Below are 23,809 nucleotides of genomic sequence, written 5' to 3'. Positions count from 1 at the left end.
ATGAGAGCATAAATTATCAGCATTTAAACAATGTTAGATTACCGATGTGAGCAATAAGACACAGGAGATTACAAATTTATAGAGCATTAATTATAAGAACCCCAACTATAATTACATTCGACGGCAAGAGTGCAAGACCAAATCCTTGTGGGTAGGGGTGGTTATTCAGTTATAACCGAACCGAAATTTGATAGCCGAAATTTTTAAAAACCGAACCGATACAAAATTTGGTTATTTCGGTTAACCGAATAGTATGAGAAAAAGAGGGAAAAAAACAATATCTCGGTTTCGATCGGAGGGTTAGGACCATCCAATCGAAATGATTTTTTGAGCACACCCTAATTAAGTTGTGATCAATCAAATGGACAGTTTTGATCATCCTACGGAGTGCCCATATAGCACCTTTTTTTTTTTTTTAATAATGGTTTTTATCATTATTTCGGTTAACATAATTTTTTTTTTTTAGATAACCGAAGCCGAAACCAAATAACCGAATTTCAGAAAAAAAAACCGAAACCGAACCGAAAAGGAAAAAAACCGAACAGAACCGAACAAACCGATTCGGTTCAGTTATTCGGTTATAACCGAATAATGAACACCCCTGCTTGTGGGCCACAGAATGAGGGGTAATTACGTTGTATAAACGGTTATTTATGGCTTTGTAGTTTGTGACTCCTCCTATCTTTTAGTCGAAAAAGTAAGATCCTGTAGGAGAATACTTGCTGAACAAGCACTTGAGAATACTTGCTGAAAAGTAGAACAGAAAATTCAGAGGGTATCATATTCCCTTCTCCCACCCTATTTTCGTTTCTACAGTGGCGATGGCGACGGCTACCGTGGTCCCTCGCAACCGAAACGCGCCTGTGGACGATGACCGTTTGATGTTTGAGACGAGCAGAGGCGTGGAGGCGATCTCGACCTTTGATTAGATGGGAATCCGAGATGATCTTCTCCGTGGTATCTATGCCTACGGTTTTGAAAAACCCTCGGCGATTCAACAGAGAACGGTAATGCCCATCGTCAACGGTCGAGATGTAATCGCCCAGGCCTAGTCTGGTACAGGAAAAACTTCCATGATTGCCCTCACTGTTTGCCAGATGGTTGATACCTCCAATCGAGAGTAAGCCTCTTTATCTATTTTTTTTGTTGTTCTTTTTGTTTTTCAATTTGTTTTGTTGGTTGTGTTCTTATTGGAAATAACACTTGGCTCCAGACCGCTCTAGAGGAAGTTCCTCTAATCTAATAGCAGGGATGGTGGAAATATCAAATCCACGCCTACCTTTTATTTTTTTATAAGGAATTGATATTTCCACACCCCCACTATTACGCTATAAGCAAGGGGTCTGAAGGAACGACCAAGTTCTGTCCTGCAAATACTGACTTGAGTGTCGAAGGGCATGTCCGGAGTAACACCCCGGGTTGGTCTTCTGACCTCGTTTGCTCTTGTGTCCTCGCAGGACACAGATCCTTAGTTCCTTCACTTCAGCTCATCGGGTCCTCCAGCTCAGCTCTGACGTCACTGCAGTACCTATTACTGATTTTAGGTCTAACAGTGGTGATTGAAAACCCTAGAATTTTGCTAAACCCTAGAATTCTGAAACCCAATATTTTTGTTAAATCCTAGAATTCTTAAACCATAGAATCTTGTTAAAACCAATAATTCTGAAACCCTAGAATCTTGTTTAACCCTGGAATTTTGTGTTATTGTTAGTGCTGATTGAAAACCCTAGAATTTTGTGTTATTGATAGTGGTGATTGAAAACCCTAGCATTTTTTTGTTATTGATGGTGGTGATTGAAAACCCTAGAATTTTGTTAAATCCTAGAATTTTGTGAAACCCTAGAATTTTTTGTTATTGATAGTGGTGATTGAAAACCCTAGAATTTTTTGTTATTGATAGTGGTGATTGAAAACCGTAGAATTTTGTTAAACCCTAGAATTTTGGGAAACCCCATAATTCTGAGACCCTAGAATTTTGTTCATGTTGTAACTAATTTTATAGCATATAATTATTTTTTTGAATGATAATTTTATAGCATATTCTAACTAATTGGACATAGTAAAGAACATAGCGATACTATGCTACCACATTTAACCAATCTCTGGGATTTTTAACCAATCTTTGGGATTTCACACCGTTCACCTATGATTTTGGAGTAGAAGACAATTCTTAGGGGCAGCCCATGTATTCAAAGTTGATTTTATTATTTTTCAATTGAAGAACTTTGGTTATTTGTAAATATGGCATATAATTAAGTAATGCATTTTGAAAAATATATAAGAAAAGGTTGGTAATTATTTATGCTCTAAGACATAGACCAGATGTGCACCCAAAACACACCTATGGTATTTCCACTCTTTGGAATCAGACGTGTGAATCAAAGCACAGCATTATTCAGATGAGTCATAAATCTATTATGTTTGGCGACTGATACAATCTCTAAAGATGAAATTAAACCCTAAATCGACTGATGCAATCTCTAAAGATGAAATTAAACCCTAAATCGACTGATGCAATCTCTAAAGATGAAATTAAACCCTAAATCAATGGTAACCATTCAAAAAATAAAAAAATCCTAAATCATTGGTACCACACTTGACCTTGGATATGATAGAATAGAAGAAAACGATCCATGTAGATGAAACCCAACTAGTGTCAGGATTAGACTTAGTCAATTTGAGCCAGGTAGATCCTTTCACCTTCTCCATGAAAATTTTCTAAAGGATTCATTAGATGACCCCAACTAGTTTGGGACGAAGCGTTAGTTGAGTTGAGTTGAGTTAGAGTATTGGTACCACTCTTCTTCTGGTAAAAACATGTATAGGATTTCATTAATAGTGGAGGCCAATCTCTTTAGGGAGTGGGCACACTCCTTACATTCACCCATCAATTAGCATTGAATTGTGTAGCGGACATCACGTTTTTATTTATTCTTAGCATGGTTTTAAATTTCGAGCATCGGTGGAGACTGACACCGAAATCACTACTACCCGAAATGGTATTTTATTTCGTTCGAAATTTCGTTTTTCCCGGAAATTTCATCCAAAAAACTGTTTTTTAATTAATTTATTATTTTACCGAAATTTCGACCGAAATTACAGAAATTCCAAAATTTGGTATCAAATAAAATAGTGTTTTTATTGTTTCACCGGATTTTGCCCGAAATTTTGATTTCGGTGGGGTCCAAAACCGGTACCGAAACCGAAATTTAAAACCATGATTCTTAGATCAGCTATTCACGTAATGACAACCTCTCTTGCTAAGAGTGGGTCCATAGGCAGGACAACCTCTGTCTCCTTTGTAATATGTTCTTCTATTCTCTAATAAATTCTTTTACCGTCCCAAAGAAGAAAATTAACGTTGAGTGGCCTTTGATGGTGGTGGCTTTCACGGCTGTCTTGGGTGATCAACTTACAATTGAAAGTTTTGGCCTCCAACTCAAATGCGTCAGATATTTTTTAATATTGAAACGTGTAACTAGGTAACTGTACATGAAAGTCGTGGAGGAGGAAGTTCCTATGGCTGGAAACTTTGAATCAGAAAAGGAAGCAAGTCTGGTCGTATGTCCTCGTTCGCCTGGAAAGTAAATTGAAAATATTAAATCCAGAATTGGTTTATATCTTCTATTTGCATTGAGACTTAGCATCTACTATGATTCTCCAATGACTTTGGCGTGCTCGTTTTGACCAATGAGTAATGTGAGCAACCATTTCTCATCATCCACTAACTCACTAAGTGATCTTTTGGAAGGTACTGTGTATTGGAGATTACCTATAATGAGCTAGGGGTCCAGAGCTAGGAAGATAAAATACACCTGAATGATTGCGGCTCTCTTAATACCTTGCAAATCATTAAAGAAGGCCAGTCGAATATAATGAAGATGGCACTCTAAATGTTTTATTTGATAGCGATGACTCTACCCATGAAGACCCAGTTATCGCGTGATCGACGTCTACCGCTAGACCACCTGATGCTGGTGAGGATCATTCTTCTCTTACATTAGCTGTGAGGAATTTTCCCTCTCTCTCTCTCTCTCTCTCTCTCTCTCTCCAATTTGTTGTGCCAGCTGAGGTAAAATATAAGCCTATGTTCTAGGTCCCCTACCGGTTCTTCATTCTCTCTTCCTTGTCGTTGTGACTGGAATCCCATGCCTGAATGAAGTAGAAGTTGAAATTTATGGACTCCATGACATCTACAATATGCAGCTTTTAGTCTATTCTGTCTGTTCATCATTGTTCTATTTAATGTGGATGCCCTTCTCTTTTCCTAGGTGCTGGCATTAATTTTGTCACCTACAAGAGAACTCGCTTCACAGACTGAGAAATTAATTTTGCGTATTGGTGATTACATAAATTTAATATGGACACATTTCTCTTTTTGCAGGGTGCAGGCGTTAATTTTGTCACCTACAAGAGAACTCGCTTCACAGACTGAGAAAGTAATTTTGGCTATTGGTGATTACATAAATGTACAAGCCCATGCATGCATTGGAGGCAAGAGTATAGGCGAGGATATAAGGAAGCTAGAATATGGAGTTCACGTGGTTTCCGGAACTCCAGGCAGAGTCTGTGACATGATTAAGAGGAAGACATTACGTACCAGAGCTATTAAACTATTAGTTTTTGTTAGTTCATGGCATCTCTTCATGACCTTTTACAAATTTATTTTATTAATGCAAAGGGAGCTTCCAAGATATATTTCTTCAGCAGTTGAAGATAAGTTTGACTTGTTCTTTGTGATATTGAAACAGGATGAGTCTGATGAAATGTTAAGCCGAGGATTCAAGGATCAGATATATGATGTTTACAGATATTTTCCACCAGACCTTCAGGTATACCTCAGCATTTGTTTTTCAAACTTTCATTGCTTGGGCTTTTCTATTCATTTCGTTGCCAATTATTCCATTGAAGGGGTTGTTTTGTTGTTTTGTAACTCACACCAGAGAACTTCCTTCTCATAATTGAAAGTTTTAACCCTTCAAAAAATAAAAAAAATTAATTGAAAAACTTATGTCCTGTCTACACAGAATAGAAAATATACGTATATGAATATAAATCGGAAGGGGGGGGGGGGTCAACTTACACCAATGTGGCAATCCTAACTCCACATGATTGCCAACCACTGGCACTGGTCTTTTATTTATCGATTTTTAACAGTTCACGTTTAATCTCATTCATCCTCTGATTGGACAGTTAAGATTGTCCATTTTGTTTTTTGTTTTGGGAAATGGCCTGTCGACAGTGTTGCCTTCAGAATAAATGGTCTGGACCCCATGCGTGTGTGCCACATGTAAGTGGATATATTCTTTGATTGGCAGAAGAAAAAGGATTACTTACTAATGGAAGCAAGATGAGGCTTTGTTATATGATATGGGACAGGGTCGCTCCTTACAACAGCTCATTTGAATATCCTCCCAAGAGTTGTAGACAGTATTTACCGTAGTGCACTTTAGGGAGACACAATGCCCTCTTGGACTAACCATCAAAAGAATCTGCCTTTGGATTCAAAGAATCTACTATTTTGTGTCTCATATTTATCTTTTTATGTTTTTTATTTATTTATCTTTTTTCTTTACGATGGGAACCACCGCCTCAAGGAGTGTTAAAAATAAACTTCGATAGTGCTTGCTTTGGGAATCCTGGTCCAGCCGGGGTGGGAGGTTTATGTCCTGATGATGCCGACAAGGTTCTTTGGTCTTTTTGGGGCCCTTTAGGTGTGACTGACGCTACGGAGGCGGAAGTCCAAGCAGCTTTCAATGGCATAAAAAAGGTCAGTAGGGTCCGTCCGAAGAGTGTAATTGTTGAAGGGGATTCGTTTAATGTTATCCGGTAGCTGAGGGGTGGGATGGCTCCACCTTGGAGGTTTTTGGATCTTTTTGTCGAAATGGAAGATATATTGGCGGAATTAGATATTGAGTTGATTCATGTTAGAAGTTCTGCTAATGAGGAGGCAGACGCTTTGGCTAGAAGAGGGGTGGTATGCATCTCGATGAATTGGTCCGATCAATTTCCTATTTGATGGCCTAGTCATTTTGTAATTAGTTTTTATTTTTTATTTTTTGTTCTGTATCTTTGGGTATTCCCTTTCGGGTGTCCATTCTGTTTCTTTTATAAAATATGCCATTTCAAAAAAAAATCTTTTTTCTTTACAATGTCTCATATCCATACTTATTGTCTGTTTCTTGCATTTGTCCTTTTCTCATTCTTTTCAAAAATAGAAGCATTTCATGGCACATTCGTGAAAATCATTTCATCTTGTTCTGTGTGAATTTCTTAATGGTATACCGCTGCTTCTTGCTGATCCAGTGATGTATGCTACCTTGGCATGTGTATCTTTCTGCAACATTTTCTATAACATCTACCGTTTGGAAGAAACTGAGAGAATGTTTCGATCAGTGTGATTATGGCCAGTTTTGATATTTCTGGATTGATTTTGGTAGGCTGTATTGATATCCGCAACCCTGCCTCATGAAATTCTGGAGATTACAAAGAAGTTTATGGCGGATCCTGTAAGGATACTCGTGAAGCGTGATGAGTCGACTTTGGAGGTAAATGATTTTCTGTTTTCTCTAAGTTATGGTTGCGGAAACAGGTCTATAATGAAATTCCAGTGTATTTATTTATTTATTTGTTTGAATGACAGGGTATCAAACAATTCTTTGTTGCTGTTGAGAGAGAAGAATGGAAGTGATACTTTGTGTGATCTTTATGATACCCTTACCATCACCCAAGCTGTTATTTTCTGCAACACAAAGCGAAAGGTGACTTCCATCTCATCCCCTTGCCTTGCTGGGTATTTATTTCATTGAAAATTTGACATAACTGGTCACAATTTGCTACTGAGCTGGAATAATTGACAAACCTGGTTCAATAGGGACCTGTGGATTGTAGAGCTGGAACATTCTGGTGGGGTTTGGGGCTTTTATATTGAATTTTTTTAAAACGACTAGCCTTGCAGTTAGTTTTGGGTTTCTAATACATGTTTCATCTTAGATATATTCAATTAATCGATTTTGTGTGTTTATTATTGATTCCAAACCATCATCCATTGTGTATTACTTCTAAACCATCATCTATTGTTTATTAGTTCTAAACCATTTTCTATTGATTACTAGTTTCCAACTGTCATCTTTGTGTTTTCTTTGGGCAGGTGGATTGGCTAATTGAAAAGATGTGCAGCTATAACTTCACAGTCTCTTCCATGCATGGTGATATGCCCCAGAAGGAGCGAGATGCATTAATGGCAGAGTTCAGGTCGGGAACAACCCGTGTTCTGATCACAACAGATGTGTGGGCAAGGGGCCTTGATGTTCAGCAGGCGAGTATTTAATTCCTGGGGTGATAGACATTAGTTGCTTTTTATTTCTATCTATGGAATTCGTGATCAGATAAATTTGCAATTTTCATTATAAGTCAATTGAGAACTCAACTTCAAATTGGTTTGCGATAAGCTGTTAAAATACATATTATAATTTTGATTTGGGATGCTGAAATCAGTTGTGCGTCTTGATTTTTTGTGATGAACCTTAAGATGCTTTTGATGACAAAGTCCCTCCTGCCTCATTTTCTTCCATTTCGTTTGCCCCCTCCCCCTCCCTTCTCTCTCGCTCTCTCTATTGAGCAGATGTTTAGCTATTGGTACTGCTTTTTCTTTCCGCATTATTGGTGTTGCTGCCATTCAAATCTTTGCTTGTGAAAGAAGTGGTCCAAGAAAATAAGGGAGGAATAGCTGTGTATATTCGACACTGCAGAAAGAGCCTTGACAGTCATTTGTCAGCTGGTTGCCTCGTGCTATTCCTAATGTTGATAATTTCTGTCGCCACCGCTAGCCACTAGTAGTCGCGTCTCCTCCCTTCTTTCTTATTTTTCAAATCCTACTTTCTTCTTTGGTCATTTCATTTGAGGTGCATGCATGAAATAGTAGCTTTATTCGGTTGTGGTTCCCTATTTCCTTTGGGTTGTTTGCCTCAAAGTATATTTTCAACTTCCATAAGGCTACACAAAATCGGCCTATGAGGACTCATCCATTGAACCACATTCTTTCCCACTGAGGCATCAACTCATTCCTATAAGGATCAATACACAAAACTGACACATGTGGACTCGCTTATCGAGGCCCATCATGCCCATTGAGAAAACGACCTACTATAACTCATTGGCTTATGTTAGCCCACTTTGCGGCTCACCTGTCAAGCAACACCTCCTTCAGTTTCAGCGTCAACTCATTTCAGTCAGTCATCGGTAGGCAATAAGTCAGACATCGATAATTCGCATCAATCAACGGATTCTACTTACATTGCTTATTGGGACATTTTATTGTAATAAAACGTATGTCAATTTTCAATTCACATACGTTTGAGGGCTCATGTTTGAGCATATAAAATCTCACTGTTGGAGGTGGAAGTTCATGCTGCTTACCGGGATTCAAGTTACTAGACGTGGAGGTCTTGGACAGAGTGGTGGTTGAAGGAGATTCCCTCAATGTCATTCGGTGGCTTAGTGGTTCTCATGTATTTCCTTGGAGATTCGCCGAGCTTTTTGAGGGGATTAAAGACATTACAAGGTCCTCAAATATCTCATTTCGGCATATAAGGAGATCGGGTAATGGGGAAGCGGATAAGTTAGCCAAGGAAGAAGTGTGTTTGTCGTCCTCTGAACAATATTACTTCTTACCGCCATGATTTTTTCTCCTCTTGTTCTTTATTTTTACTTTTCTATTCGTTCTTGTATCTTGACCATCTTGGTCTTTTTTCTTAATGAACCTCTTGACCATTCAAAAAAAAAAAAAATCTCATTGTTGGATCGACCAGGTGGTAGATTAAGATGCTAGACTAGATTAGGATGATAGGCTAGATTAGGATAATCTCTATTTATCTCTTCCCATACTTTTCTTTATCACCTATGTTTACCATTATTCCTTTGAGTGTTCTATATAAACACTCATTAGGGTTCTTTGTAATCAATCAAATTTAGTAGATTAATCTCTTTCAGTTTCCAATTGAATCTTGATATTTTTTTCTTGTTTCTGCCACTTACAGGTGTCTTTGGTGATCAATTATGACCTTCCAAACAATCGAGAGCTCTACATCCATCGGATTGGTCGCTCTGGCCGTTTTGGTCGTAAGGTAATATGCTATTTTCTAGATAATAATATTAAGTTCTTCGTGGTTAAATGAGGAAATCACTTGATTCTTTACGGAGCATTCTGATGTAGGATACAATATCTGTTGGTTTTCAGTTTTCTATCATCAGCTAGCTAAATTCAATGCTTCTTATTTGTTGTGTCGATATTAAATGCATCTCCATTCAGCTATACACATTGCGTCTCCCCTTATATGTTTTGAGTTTTGGGTTCAAACATGTTTTTATACCTAAAAATGATCTTAAAAATGTTCCTCTTCATATTGGGCTGAGAAATTAGCGTAAAAATTGTCCACAAAAAGTTGCAATTCTGTAGTTTGACGGGGAACTGACATTCCAATCTTGGTATTATGGTGGTTTGCAGGGTGTGGCAATAAGCTTTGTTCGCAGTGATGACATCAGATTTCTAAGAGACATAGAGCAATATTATAGTACTCAGATCGATGAAATGCCAATGAATGTGGCGGATCTCATATGATGTCCGTGGTGATGGTTTTCTTTCAGAAATGGGTGTGCTATGTGACAGGACAGAAGAGCACACTGGACAATGCTCATCTTTCTCTGTGGCCGCGTCTGATCTTTGATCTTGTTAAAAGATGTATTTTCATGGTTTTCTGCGACTGGAATACGTGAAGATTTTCTGTAATCCCAAGAACAAGACAGGACCTGGGGTTGATACTGAATTCTAGATTGATGTTTTTGGTAGATAGATTTTTTAGAACAGGGTTCTCTGTGATGCCCATTTCAGGTTTGGTGATATTATCATGGTTCTGATGGGTTTTATGCCGATTGTTATTTAACATGTTCTAATTTTTGATACGTCAATCATAATTTTATCTATTTGTTTCAGCCTTTTTGAAGTTATTATCTGATCAGGACATGTAACCCATGAAGATTTCGGCACGGATGGTGGTGATCACATATGATCATAAAGGTTGGCCCCTTTTAGTAGGTGTTGTAATCAATTGTGGGCCTCCTTATTTGAAAATCTGATCAAGATCAGGACCGTGACAAGAACACATTGGACTGTTATATGGATTACTGATGTGAATGGGGTCTAGTTAGGATTAGGGTAACCCTTTTTTTTGTTAATCTAGTCTGATATATGAATTTGGTGTCTGTTAAAAAATCTGATTTAGGGCATCTTTGAATTACAGGAATTTTCAAAGAGGCCCTGTTTGGATTACAGGAATTTTCTGAAAAAGTTTGGAAAAGAAAGAAAACAATTTCTCCTATCTTTCATCTGCATACCAAAAAGATCTTCATAAGACACTAATGCATGGTTAGGAAAATTAAGCAAAGCTTTTGAAGTCAGGGTTTTTCAAGCATTACAAATGACTACTCTATCTGCAGCATCACTTTTCAGCAATAGGTGAATAGTGAGAAGTGTACTTCCAAGTTCCAACCATTAGGTGAAATTTCTCTTACAATGTTTTTTTCAAGATTAGCCGTTTTGATACATAAATTTTATAATCCAGAATTGTAAAATCCTGGATTTTACAAGCTAAAACCTGGATTTATAAGTTAAAACTTGGATTTTATAATCCAGGATTGTAAAATCCAGATTTTAGCTTATAGAATCCTGGCTTTAGCTTATGCAATCCAGCCTTTAGCTTATAAAATCCAGGATTGTAAAATCCATGTTTTTCAGTAATAAAAAAAACGAACGGCTTGGTAAAAACCTATGTGTGGCAGTACCAAAAAAGTGGGACGTAATTTTAGGACTCTTATTACTATTTGTACTTTCTGAAAGACAAAATCTTTGGGTAGCGAAGGCTCTGAGACTGTAGAGGCGGTACCTCCATGGCCTTGAAACTTACGATCTTCGCCTCCTTCTTTCTTCTCTTCTCTGCCCATGGTTTCATCACTTCAGAATCTAATCACAGTTTTGAATGGCAGATACTCACCAAAAGAAACTTCTCTTCTCAGATCCGACTCCACCCTCATATCCTCCTCCTCATCACCGTCCCTTGTACGTCTCTCTCTCTCTCTCTCTCTCTCTCTCTCTCTCTCAACGAATTAGATTGATGGGTTTTTATGCAAAATTAGTAAATGAGTTGGGTTTTCTTGATTGATAGAAATTGTTCCTTTTCTTTTATATATATGATGAATTGATGATGATGTACTGTTTGATTTTTTTCTATTGTTGTGAATCTCTAATACAACCAATGATTAGGATTAGACTTTGGAAAAGGTAACATAGTAGCAAGTATATATTCTGTTTAATCTTCAGTTGTGCTGAACCTGATTTCATACTCTAATTTACGAATTGATTTTAAGTTGAATCATGGATTAGAGTTGGAGAGGATGTGACAGATCTATCATTTTTTTTTTGAATGGCAAAAGATTTACTAAAAGGGAGAAGTTCTACTAGGATAGCTGGTTCAAAGATGTAGGTTTTATGGATTTTTTCCCTTATCTTTATGCGATATCTGTTAATAAAGAAGCTTTGTGCAAGAGTGCTTTGAGAAGGATGGGGAATGGATCTCATTGAGGATCAATTTCAGACAAAATTTTTTGATAGGGAGGTTGACAGGATTGCCATTCTCCTTGACATTCTCGAATCCATCTACATTCAAAAGTCTAGCAGAGACAAAAGGGTTTGGATATGGAACTCATTTTGGGGTTTTTACTTCCTTGTACCACCATTTTGCTCCTTACCTGCTTGCTTTGCACTTGATTGAGTGTTGGCCTTCCTAGCACCTTCTAGAGTTTGCGGGTTTGGTTGGACCGCTTTTTAGGACAAGATGTTGATAGTTGATCACCTTCTTGATCGTGATATCCTTATCGTTAATCATTGCGCTCTATGTGTGAAGGGAAGCGAGTCAGTAGACCATATCTTTCTTCATTGCAGGTTTGCCAGGGAGGTGGAGAGTTAAATATGTGGGAGATTTGGGGGTGGTGTAGGTTTTTCACTTTCAAAGGAGCTTCTTGACAGCTGGTCATTTGCTCCTTCGCCTAAGAAAGGGAGGATCCTTTGAGAAGTAGTACGCTTAGCTACTTATTGGACTCTCTTGAAGGAGAGGAATGCTGGAATCTTTAAAAATGCAGTTAAATGGTTGCTCTTTCTCTACATGAAGATCGTCTTGCTTACTATCTCTTGTGTCGGGATTTTAAAAAAGTAATTGGAGATTTGTACTAGCAAGGAAAGGGTGGAGTCAGTTGCCCCAATATGGGTGAAGCTTAATTTCGATGGATCAAGTATAGATAACCATGGACCAACAAGAGTGGGGGGAATCCTTAGAGATGAGTCCGACCTCATCAGGTGGGCTTTTTCGGGCCCCAATGGTATAAACGACTCCAATGAGACTGAGGTGAGGGCGTTGCTCCAGGGAATAAGGAACAACAATGACTTGCGTAAGCTCATAGTGGAGGGAGGCTCAGTTTATATGATGGATGGATGGGAGTTGGTTACTCGGTCTCACCCTTGGAGATTTGCGGATATGGTTGAGAAAATTCAGAATCAAGTGGAGGGTTCCCAATTCGATTCCAGTATGTTCGAAGATCTGCTAATAGTGAGGCGGACCCTCTTGCCCAGTTTAGGGTTGACTGGCATACATTGGAGTTCTTTAACTCTCTTCGTAATTGATTGTGTACTTTATGCTTTGTTTTTGTTTTGTAGTTTTGATCTTCTTCTATATCGACCAGCTTGATCGCTTTTCCTTCTCAGTAATAGAATATCTATCGTCCAAAAAAGATTATGGTGCCATTAGTACCATTTGTTACACCAACTTGCCGTTTAGAAAAGAATTATAGTACTGAAAATGCTAAACACAAATCAACATGCCCCCTCACCCCGTGTCTGTGTTTTGCTTGTTGCACTCATTGGTGAGTCTACGTCTCTAAATTACCTTGGAATGCAAATGATTATTTCCAAAAGAGTATCTTGACCATCTCGTTTTTTGGGGCTTGTGGCTTGCCCCTTTTCTTGTTTAATATAATGCTTATTCTCATTCAAAAAAGATTATTTCCAAAAGAGTACAAGACCAGTTCTTTGGTCCACGGAACACAGACTCTTAGTCGACTCACACTACAAATGGGTTCATCCTTGGTGTTATTCAATAGGATCTGTTGACCACGGTGTATCACAGACCACCTTTTCCCATTTTTATGTTATAAAACTTCTAAATGAGTACCACATGACACTATTGATCATGTGCCATCACTTTAACTTTCCATGCATCCTGTTCTACCTTTGGCCTTTATAAAAGTTTTAACGTGAAATTCCATAGCTTGCCTTATTTTGTTCAAGTTTGATGGCATCGTCTGTGTGCCGCACCACACTATATGCAATTTTCAACATTTGTTCCCATTTCTATGTCCAAAGACAATGAATTGAGATGTCCTATTCATTGGATTATTTTGTATAGCTAGTAATGCTTTGGGATGAGATTGGCACCTTTTAGAAAGGATTGTCTTTTTAAATAAATGTTGCAATTCCTCACTTCCTCACTCTAATCATGACAAAATGCTATATTTCATGTGCAGGGTCTGGTGAGTCTCGATCACTTATGAAAGAAATAGTACATCGAGCTGCATACAAACAAGAGAAACTTGACCATCTAAAACTAATGGTTGTATATAGAAATGCTGAGAAGACACTAGCTGATGTCCTTGGTGCTACTAAGGGAGTAACATTTATCTTCTATCATCATTCCATTGGATACAAATACCGAGGGAGACTTCGGGCACAAAATATACTATCTTCAGCGAATCATCTCATGTCACTTCGACCTGAAGAAATCCCGCTGAAACCCCTAAACAACCTTGAAGACCTGAAATTTTTTTTGCGGTCAACAGATAAATCTGTTCTTCTCCTTGAATTTTGTGGTTGGGTACCCAGATTGTTACAGAAAATGAAAGATGATAGGAGAGAGAATGCGTTGCACGTACAAGATGCATCAGATAATGGTGGGTCCTCTCAACCAATAGTGTTTGAACCTCCTAGAGATGCAACATATATACTGCCTTCTAGTTCTTAATATTGGGCTTTCATCATAAATATTCGTCATTGTTATTAGTTTAATTGGATTTTTTGCAAATAATGCTGAAATTCCGCAAATAGATGAAACAGTAAACATAGATTTATGACTTGAAGAAATAATCAGTGTTTAAAAACTCATACTCATACAAGATGGAGTGAAAGTACTGTTCCAGTGGTAACATGTAAAGCGTTTTCAGAATGATGTACCTTTTTTTTTTTTTGGTTCCAGCCTTTACTCATTGTTTCTTTACTGATGGGTGCCTTTCCCATTGTTTTCTCATAGTCATGTTGTTCCTTTTAGATATTGATCACCCTTGTATTGCAGAGGGAGAAAATTTCATTGGCGAAGCTGATAGAGCACTTACATTTGGCAGGACAAAAAATCAGAAGGTGGCTGGTAGTTTTTAAATGTACATCACACTGAGACTGATTATGGAACAAAAATTCAAGGCAATGCATCGGGTATTGACAATCCTGATTCCAATTTTCTTTTGACTCGAAAACAGGGGATGATAAATGAAAAGCTAACTTGTGATGTAAAAAGCGGGCTTAGTGGGATTCCTTGGCTTGGGGGATTTACCTGGGCAAATGAAAGTTCTCCTTCATTGGATGAAGAAAATAGAAAAGCTGGTACTGGGATGTCCTGTACATTTGAAGAGTTTCAAAGATTTGAAGCTTTTTTCTCAAAGTTCACCTCTACTGCAAGAGATTACTTCCTCCCTCCTGAAAGGCAACGGTTTGGTACGGTTTCTAATAGAGCTTTGCTATCATTTTTGGGTGTTGGAAACTCAGATACATGGTCTCTTATGCTTTACTTCACGGGATGCCGCAATTGTTCAAAGATACTCCATGAAGAAGATGACCTTCAGAACACCCTGCTGATGCACGGATCACTTGTCACGGAGGTAGGCTTGTTAATCTTTCTTTGTTAACATCTTAATTCAATGCACTTAAAATTTCAGTTGAAATGTGGGTATGGAAATTGGCATCCTTTATTCCTTTTGCTATAATTCTTGTATTACCTCCATAATTACTACCTCCAGTGATATTTGTACTCATATATATCTGTGTTTATTTCTATCATTTTGGAGCCATTTGGATATGCGGATTTTAGAATCCAGGTTTTTAGTTTGAAAACAGTGTAAAAGAGGGTTCATGATCAAGCTGTTGTATGCTGTCCTGACAGCGTTTCTTGGATTTTAAGTGAGAAATTCAGGTTTTAAAAATCTCTCCTGCATCCTATGATTTCTAAAACCTGGAAATATGGGAGGATCTGCTACTCTCTTGCTGACGGAAAGAAGGGAGAGAAGTATAAAATGAGTCAAAAACGACGGCTGGTCCGCTTCTTCTCTTGTCTCTTAGCTACAATTTTGAAGAAATCCCGGATTCTAAAATCCGCGTATCCAAACGGCCCCTTTACGTTATGTTTTCTATATCACGGTTTTCAAGTGTTTCTCTTCTAGTGTATTGCTTCAATGCCACCGGATTCGTTAACTTTTCTTTTCTTATCATGTAGCTGGAAGATGAGGGGCACAATCTTGAGCCTCCATTACCTGCGAACAAACCATCGATAATTCTTTTTGTAGATAGATCATCTGAATTGTCAAAGGTCAGAAAAAAGAGTAAATCAGCTCTTGAGATTTTTAGGCAGTTAGCACTACACAATCAGGTTTCCTACCAGATGATGGGAGGACAAAATACCGCCACCACTGAGGGATTATTAACACGAACTTTTCCTGGAAAGAGGAGTGGAAATCTGATGATGGAACACTCACCACCACATGGCATGGTGAAATTCATGGATAAGATAGCTGTTATGGTCATTAATGAAGGTGGAACTGTTACTTTAGATAATATAGCTGGTGAAGCACAAGGTACTACAGCTCATGACATTTTGTCATACCTGCTTCAAAAAAAGAATCCCGCATTTCAAAAGAAAGCAAAAATAAGCGATCTGGCAAGAGAAGCCGGCTTCCAGCTTTTGTCTGATGATTTTGAGGTCAAAATAGTTGATAGGTTGCCATCGCAAAAGACAGATGATCAACTGGAGAGATCCTTAAGCAGCATGCTCATGAGTCAAGAGTCTCAAATCCCCAAACTTCCCATGGAATCTATTATTGAAAACAACATTGACTTGAACGGTGGTAATTTATTGAAAACCATAACTATAACTGGGGTGGAGCATGATGAACCAAAATTTATTTATGCAGAGTTTTCTCATAACCAAGAAGCTACGGCAAATAGTGATGGGAATTTAGAGTTAATTCCCACAGAACCAGCTCAAGAGGTTATGAATTCTGAACTTGGTACTGCCGAGAGTTTAATATCTTATAAAGATGATCATATATGTAAAGAAAAGGACGCTGGGAGGTTCGCACACTGTGCAGAACAACCTCTTCGCTCGGAGCAGGATTCACCGGATTCACCGGGGATATCATTCCTTGAAGAAAATATTCAGAAGGGTCCAGACCAGCACACAGAATGGGGCTCAAATGATAAATCTACAGACGAGGCTTCACAGGATTTAATTATTGGTGACAGTTTGGGTACATCTGTGATAGGAAATGGTGCGGCGGAGGACAGCAGTTCAGCGAGAAGAGACAAATTGGAGGAACACAGAGTGCGGGACCAAGCTTTTAAGGGCTCATTTTTCTTTTCTGATGGTGGATACCGATTGCTTAGGTCCTTAACTGCAGACTCAAAGATTCCGTCTGTGGTAATTCTTGATCCAGTTTTGCAACAACATTATGTTTTCCCTGAAGAGACAGTTTTTAGCTATTCTTCTCTACTTTATTTTGTTGATAGCTTTATGAATGGAAGTCTTATTTCATATCAACGCTCAGAATCTTTTCTTCCAAGTCCAAGGGACTCCGCACGGCCACCTTTTGTAAATTTGGATTTCCATGAATCTGACTCAATCCCTCGAGTTACACCCAGTATGTTTTCTGAGATGATTCTAGGATTTAGGCCGTGTGATGGGGGGTACGCATTCTCATGCTCTGACAATCAAAATGTTCTCCATGCTTGGAGGAAGGATGTGTTGGTGCTTTTTACCAATAATTGGTGTGGGTTTTGCCAACGTATGGAACTGGTGGTTCGTGAGGTATATCGAGCATTTAAGGGCTACACGAGTATGAAAAATGAATCTAAAAACAGAGAATCCACAATGATCCAAGGTAAATGTATTACTTTTACTACATTGAATATATACTATTGGCCTTGTTTTCTTCCATAGATCCTTAACTTTTTGGTAGTACTTCCATGTGTATCTATATTGGTTGATTTGAAGGATCATTTATGCGCTTCATGGGTCAATTTGATGTATATGTGTTTCATTCTATTCTTTTAGACAATCGAGTGTTAGAAGGAAAATAATGGTTTTAAATTTCCACTGAAACCGACACGAAATGACTGAAATGTTTCTGTTTCCATCTTCACCGAAACGACCAAAATGCATAAACCAAAATCGTAAGTGAATAGTTGTATACTATATTAGTACATATTACATTCCTATTTATATAGCATGCAAAATGTGGTGCATGTATTATAAATAATATTTATATGAATTAACATGTGAACCTGTGCGAGCAGAACCCTCATGATTTCTAGTCATACTCGATAAACACTCTGGCACCTAGACAGATTCTAGGTAAATATTGCTTCATTCTGTTCTATCACCAAAATCAAATTTTAGAACAAAACATTTTGGTCACTTGTTAATTGAGGGGATATGATATACACATCCCCTTGTTTTGATAATTGCCCTCCTCATGTTACACACTTTACGGATTAACTATTGATAGTTTTTGGGGAATTGTAATAGCTCTTCAACATCTATTTAGGAAAGTGCAAATAAAGAGAGGATTGCTGTTAATAATACAAGGGAGTGTTGATATTATTTGCATAATCGTAATATAAACTCCTAATAGCTGACATGCTGTAATCATGTGCATCAGATATCGTGTTTAACTCTCAGATATTTCTAGTCCTCTTCAGGCAGATTCTTCGCATTCTTTCTCTTTGCCCTGTTATGGGGTTCATTCTGATATTCCATCATTCAAAAAATTCATTTGATGTACTTCACAATGCTCAGGCTTGTTCACCTCAACTTTTAGCCTAAAGTTCTCAAAAGTGGCACGAGTTATTAATTTCCAAAGTAAATACTAAGATGCAAATGCCTTTTATACGTAAATTAACTCTATGTACTATACTCAGCAACAGGAAGTTAAAGTAATTCCATTTGATGATTCATTTGTTTTTGTGTTGCCTGGTTATTTTCCAGCTAAATCTTTGTACATAAACTCACTTCTTTCTGCATGGACAATGCTTTCCATTATTCCTTCCAAATTTCCAGTGATATAAGCAATTTTGATAGGAATAGTTTTTTCCATGTCAACGGTGTATTCTTTTTTACCATTGGTAAATACATGGCAGATAACGTGGAAGATGTCGTATTGAATGAGCTGCCGCACATTTTTGCTATGGATTGTACCTTGAATGACTGCAGTGCTCTTCTAAAGTCGATGACTCAGGTAACTATTTTGGACTTTTCATTCAATTCCTCCAAATATTAGGTTTATCGGAGTTTGTTACACTTCATTTTCCTTGATAATGTACCTCTTGTCTGGACAATTCATTGTTGCACACCTTTGAGCTGATGACCTAGGAGTGGATGTGACTCGTCTTTCCCCTAATAGACGTGTGGTTTGATTTTGCATAAGCCCAACAATAGATTTTATCTATTACCTTCACTAATATCTATAGAACCTAGTATGTCGGTGTTGTGCATCTGCAAATGCGTGCATGCTACCAAGGCATGCAACTATCTGAATAGTTGAATGACAGCTCAAGAGGACTGAGCTAATATGGAACACGTGATTTGAGCCACTCACCCTACTTCTGAGTTAATTGTCCTGGCTTGCAACTGACAAACCAAGTTGCGCAACTATGGTTCAGTCTATTCATCAACCTGTTGCTTCTTTTTCTTAATTTAAGTTCTACTTGTATCTCTAACTATCGTGTTAGCTTTGTGTGAAACTTGAAATATGCAGAGGGAAGCTTATCCAGCACTGATGCTATTTCCAGCAGAGAAAAAGAATGGAATCTTATATCAAGGAGATATATCAGTAACTAATATCATTGAGTTTATCGCAGCTCATGGAAGCAATTCCCATCATCTCAGTGAAAATAAAGGTTGCTGCTCCTCTACTTTTTGTATGCCTTTTGTGTTTTTGTTCTGAGTTGAATTTTTTGTTGTTATCCCTTCTCATCTTTGCACCGGCATTGCTCTGGTCTTTAAGATGGTTTGCAATGGATAAGGCATTTAAACTGTTGTCACCACATTCCAGGAATTTAGTGAAGAAATTTCCCAGGCATGATGGATTTGGAGATATGACTTGAGGAATATCTTCCTTTCGAAAAAATAAATTTTGGAAATCTTTATTTCTTTTCAAGCCGATGATCTCTATCTTCTCTTTTTATGTGATTATCCAATTTTTCATCTGGAATGGATAATAATCCTACTCTTGGAGAAATCTTGTTGAGAACAGAAACTCAACTTTTTCCTGATTCTGCATATTATGGCCATGTATTCTATTGTATTTAAGCTATGTTCTTGCAATTTTAGTTTATTAGCACATCTATCACTTATTAAAATTACCGAAGTCTTCTTTGTATATGAAGGAGCTCGGGTCCTCTTATTTACTATCTTATAGGTGGTCAAGATATGGAGTCTTGTGCACCAGGGGCCCTAATATTGAAGAATGCCCTGGATAGATCAGGCGCCCCAATCTAAACCATCCAGTAAAGCTATATCGATAATCCAAGTTCATTTGAGCAGTTGGGTTATTGAAGTTAACCAAGTTTGTGTGCCTAACTGCAGTTTGATTTTGCTAATCTTGGTTGCAGTTTGAACCACATCCCAGTCGTTTGCCAGCGTAACTCTTCTCCTTATGAGAAATATCCTTTATAGGTCACAATTTTGTGCTGAAATAGCATTAGCTTCTTTTCATGTCCATCTCGGTGTGAGATATTTCTTTTGTGCAATTACACAAGAACTTTGTCTGCATTTTTCATACCAGATCTCTCTCTCTCTCTCTCTCTCTCTCTCTCTCTCTCTCTCTGCCTTCAGTTACACTTGAGAGAAAATTCACATGATCATTACCATGCACTTTCAGCATGTCCCCTTGCATAGTTCTGCAAGAAACCTTTCATTGAAGTTGTACTCTCTCCTAACATGTCTTGATGAGTCTTTGAAACTTGTTGTGAACACAAACCCACCATTGAAATTGTGTGAATCATTCAATTCACAAGCCATTTTGCAAAATAATACCAGTTCATAGAAAAAAACATAGAGAAGCCTGTTGCTCCTAGGCCGAGTAGCCTAGACAAAGGCACGGTGGCTCTGCAAAACCTAGACAAGCAGCACATCCGTAGCTATTTGATTATACTGATAGTTATCCTTTTTAATATTTTATTTGCCCATGTAAGTACAATGTCTTATAGATATGATAATTAAATACATGAACAACTATGTGGTTCATACATAAATAATTTCCTGACAGGAAATTTATTTGCCCTCCTAAATATCATGTTTGATCAGTGTCTTTCATTATCATTTCGAGTGTTCTGTGACTTTTGTTACATAGATCTGCAGGTGACAATTGAAATAAAAAAGTGCCTTTTATTTCACTATTTCTGATTGTGTTGTTTGGTGGCCTTTTCTATTTTGGAACGCTTCTCATTCTATCTGGATAAAGGTACTTGCCTCTCATATAAAAACCCATTTACTGGATTTTTTAGGAATTTTGTGGACAAGAGCACGAAAGGGAGACAAGAGCACAAATCCCTTACATGATGCTGCTAGTTCAGCCCAACAGCAAACTATTGTAGCAAAGGGAGGGTACCATGAAGTCCTACTTAATAGTACACCAAGCCAAGATGACAAACACAATTCTGTCAGATCACACATACCAGATGGGTTTCATGACAAAGGTCAACATTTAGACACTGGGTCTGTTCTTATAGCCACCGACAAGCTTCTTAGTGCACCTCCATTTGATAAATCTACAGTTCTTATTGTAAAGGCGGATAAAAACGAAGGTTTTCAAGGTCTGATTATCAATAAGCGCATCAAGTGGAACACTGTCTTAGAGCTTAATGAGGAATCAATGCCACTAATACAGGCTCCTCTGTCCTTTGGAGGGCCACTCATAGTTCAAGGCATGCCTCTTCTCAGCTTCACTCGCAGAGCTACTGAAGAGGGTTACTCTGAAATCGTCCCAAGTTTTTACTTTGGCGGTCAGTTGGCTACAATTCGAGTAATTGAAGCGATTAGGATAGGAACCCAATTAGCAAATGATTATTGGTTTTTCTTAGGTTATGTGGGCTGGGGTTGGAATCAGCTTTTCGATGAGCTGGCAAAAGGATCTTGGCAGGTCAATTATAACCCTTTGGAACATTTGGATTGGCCGGAAAGTTGACTAACTATTCTATGCCAAGAAGCAAAATTAAGTATCAGGAAATACTGGGTTTCTTACTTTCCATTCATTATTTCAACCATAATTTCCTTAAACTCTATTAATCATAATAGAGCAGCAGAGCACCAGCTAAGAGGACTTATAAAAGGCGGCGACTTATTGACAGAGATTAAAGTGAAGAGGTTAGGGTTTATTTATCAGTTATGCATTGTAAGATGTACAAGTAAATCAGATTAGCTCTTAAAGTGTACATTACAGTAATTTTTTAAAAAACTATTTAGTAGTGTATGAGAAACTTGTTTCTGCTGCTTAATTTTTTTTTTTCCAGTTTAGGCTTGATTATGATTTTATCTTTAAGTTCTCATGAAATGCTAACCATTATAATTTAAAAACTAACGTGTATATAAGATAAACCTCAAACCACAATCTATTTCCAAAGAAAATAAGGGCAGGCAACAGTACAGGTAGTGACCACTTCAATTATCTTTGGGTGGGCCATGCCTCAAAAAACTTTCCCATTAGAAAATCCTAACCCTCAAACTTGTGTAAATGTGCAATTCCAAAACATTTGAAGGGAAACCTATGTTAATTACATGGATTCTTCTGAATGGGCGATGTACCTATGTCGGATTCCAATACTTTAGGATTCACTGTGATACTCCTGGATCTTTTTTTATCTGTTTTTATTAAATACTACTGCAATAAATTTACTTTTATCGCATGTTTTGAGTTTTATCCATATGTTCTTTGGAGGAAAAAATGAGAACATCATATAACACCTCTAGTCTAATGCTCCATATGTTCTACATATTACAAAATAATCACGAATTAATGGATGTCTAACTTGAACTCAGTGCATTACTCTGTGTGATACACCAAATTTATGTATTATTCTCAAAGTGAAACGACATCTAGTAGTAAAATAAGGTTACTTAAGAAAGTATCAGAAAAAGTTGAGTAAATTCTACTTAGATGATGACATTTGCCAATGAAAATCTTGAAACTGTGATTTTGATCTCCTTTGTAATTCTTCTTAGCTTCAGACCCAGATTTCACATAGATGAACTGCAAAACCAAGATTAAAGTTATTGATAGACGCTTTTGCTCGGTTTCTTTGAGCTTTTGTACTGTGTGACCAAACAGTCCAATGTTTTTCAAAAAGTAGTACCCACTTCATAGGATGATCCAAACCGTTCATTTGTTGGGCGACAGCGTGAATAGCCTGTACCGCGTAAACCATCTCCATAGGATGACTCTAATCCTCCGATCTATTGAGATTTCCATAATGTGCAGTCCTTGTGCAAATCGGAGGGTTAGGATCATCGTATGGAGATGATTTACGGGGTCCAGCCTATTTATGTTCTTGCCCAACAAATGACCTGTTCGGATCATCTTATGAAGTGGGACCCACTGTACTTTTCTCAAAAATAATAGACTTTACGGCCACAGAATTCTCAAATGGGTGCCTTTCTTGGTTTCCGTTTGGTTGCCGGAATTTTTTTAGATCTTGGGACTTTTGTGGAATTTCCGCAAGAAACCCACGTTTGGTTGCTGGGCCCAAAATAATCTTAGGAACCAAAATAACATCGCACGAAACCCTACTCTGGAAAAAAAATACTTCCATGAACCAAAAAGAAGCTTGCAGAAGAATTTTTCAAGCAACCAAACAACATAGTCCGGTCAACCAAACATGGGATTTTTATTTTACGGGGATATTTTCAGGGAGGATTTTTTTCCACCGATCTCCCAGGGAGTTTTTTGTTCCATAGAAATCCCAAGAACCAAAAAAATTCCAGCATCCAAATGGAAAGGAATAGGATTAGTAGTTATATAGTTGTAAAGATAACTTTTGCTACGAAAGCGGGGATAGCTCAGTTGGGAGAGCGTCAGACTGAAGATCTGAAGGTCGCGTGTTCGATCCACGCTCACCGCATTTCTGTTTTTCAGAGGCATACTTTTAACCGTCCGATCATTTCAACGGTGGATGATAAATGTTTAAGTGCCACCATTTTTATCACCATACATGATCCCACTTCTACACTTAGATTTTTCCACAACTTTCTCACCGTTTAATGTTCTTCTAATCTTCTTTCATCTCAGCCCCTCACTCCTCCATCATTCAACAACTCTTCCACAGGACCTTAGGACAACAAGAAGAGGAAAAACAGGTGTGTTTCTTTCTTTATTTTCCTTCTTCCCCTACATA

The 23,809-nt window shown here is 37.9% G+C and overlaps 1 protein-coding gene, 1 non-coding gene and 2 pseudogenes across 4 annotated transcripts; all 4 read left to right on the top strand.

Moving 5' to 3' along the window:
• The first annotated feature begins 696 nt into the window (after positions 1-696).
• On the top strand, positions 697-6,765 carry LOC143886829 (eukaryotic initiation factor 4A-III homolog B-like; annotated as a pseudogene). Its single transcript, XR_013253929.1, has 4 exons — positions 697-1,120; positions 4,385-4,625; positions 4,752-4,832; positions 6,441-6,765. The product of XR_013253929.1 is annotated as a eukaryotic initiation factor 4A-III homolog B-like (transcript).
• A 406-nt stretch (positions 6,766-7,171) lies between these two features.
• LOC143886090 (eukaryotic initiation factor 4A-3 pseudogene) lies at positions 7,172-9,619 on the top strand (annotated as a pseudogene).
• A 1,273-nt stretch (positions 9,620-10,892) lies between these two features.
• LOC143886828 (uncharacterized) lies at positions 10,893-21,945 on the top strand. Of its 2 annotated transcripts, XM_077390970.1 has the most exons (8): positions 10,893-11,113; positions 13,630-14,052; positions 14,451-14,515; positions 14,632-15,030; positions 15,642-17,301; positions 18,560-18,657; positions 19,177-19,318; positions 20,927-21,945. In XM_077390970.1, the coding sequence occupies exons 1-8, from the start codon at positions 10,945-10,947 to the stop codon at positions 21,604-21,606; spliced, it is 3,636 nt and encodes a 1,211-aa protein (XP_077247085.1). In that variant the 5' UTR covers positions 10,893-10,944; the 3' UTR covers positions 21,607-21,945. The 2 variants fall into 2 exon arrangements, with proteins under 2 accessions (XP_077247085.1, XP_077247086.1); XM_077390971.1 differs by lacking the exon at positions 10,893-11,113 and having other exon boundaries at positions 14,001-14,052; positions 14,451-14,535.
• Positions 21,946-23,463: 1,518 nt separating this feature from the next.
• TRNAF-GAA (transfer RNA phenylalanine (anticodon GAA)) lies at positions 23,464-23,536 on the top strand. Its single transcript has one exon. It is a non-coding gene; the product is annotated as a tRNA-Phe (tRNA).
• Positions 23,537-23,809: the final 273 nt, after the last annotated feature.

The sequence above is a fragment of the Tasmannia lanceolata genome, unplaced genomic scaffold (assembly GCF_043159265.1).
Source record: "Tasmannia lanceolata isolate RefF3 unplaced genomic scaffold, GAP_Taslan_0.1 ptg000011l, whole genome shotgun sequence".
NCBI lineage: Eukaryota > Viridiplantae > Streptophyta > Magnoliopsida > Canellales > Winteraceae > Tasmannia > Tasmannia lanceolata.
This window is presented reverse-complemented; position numbering and strand designations above follow the sequence as displayed.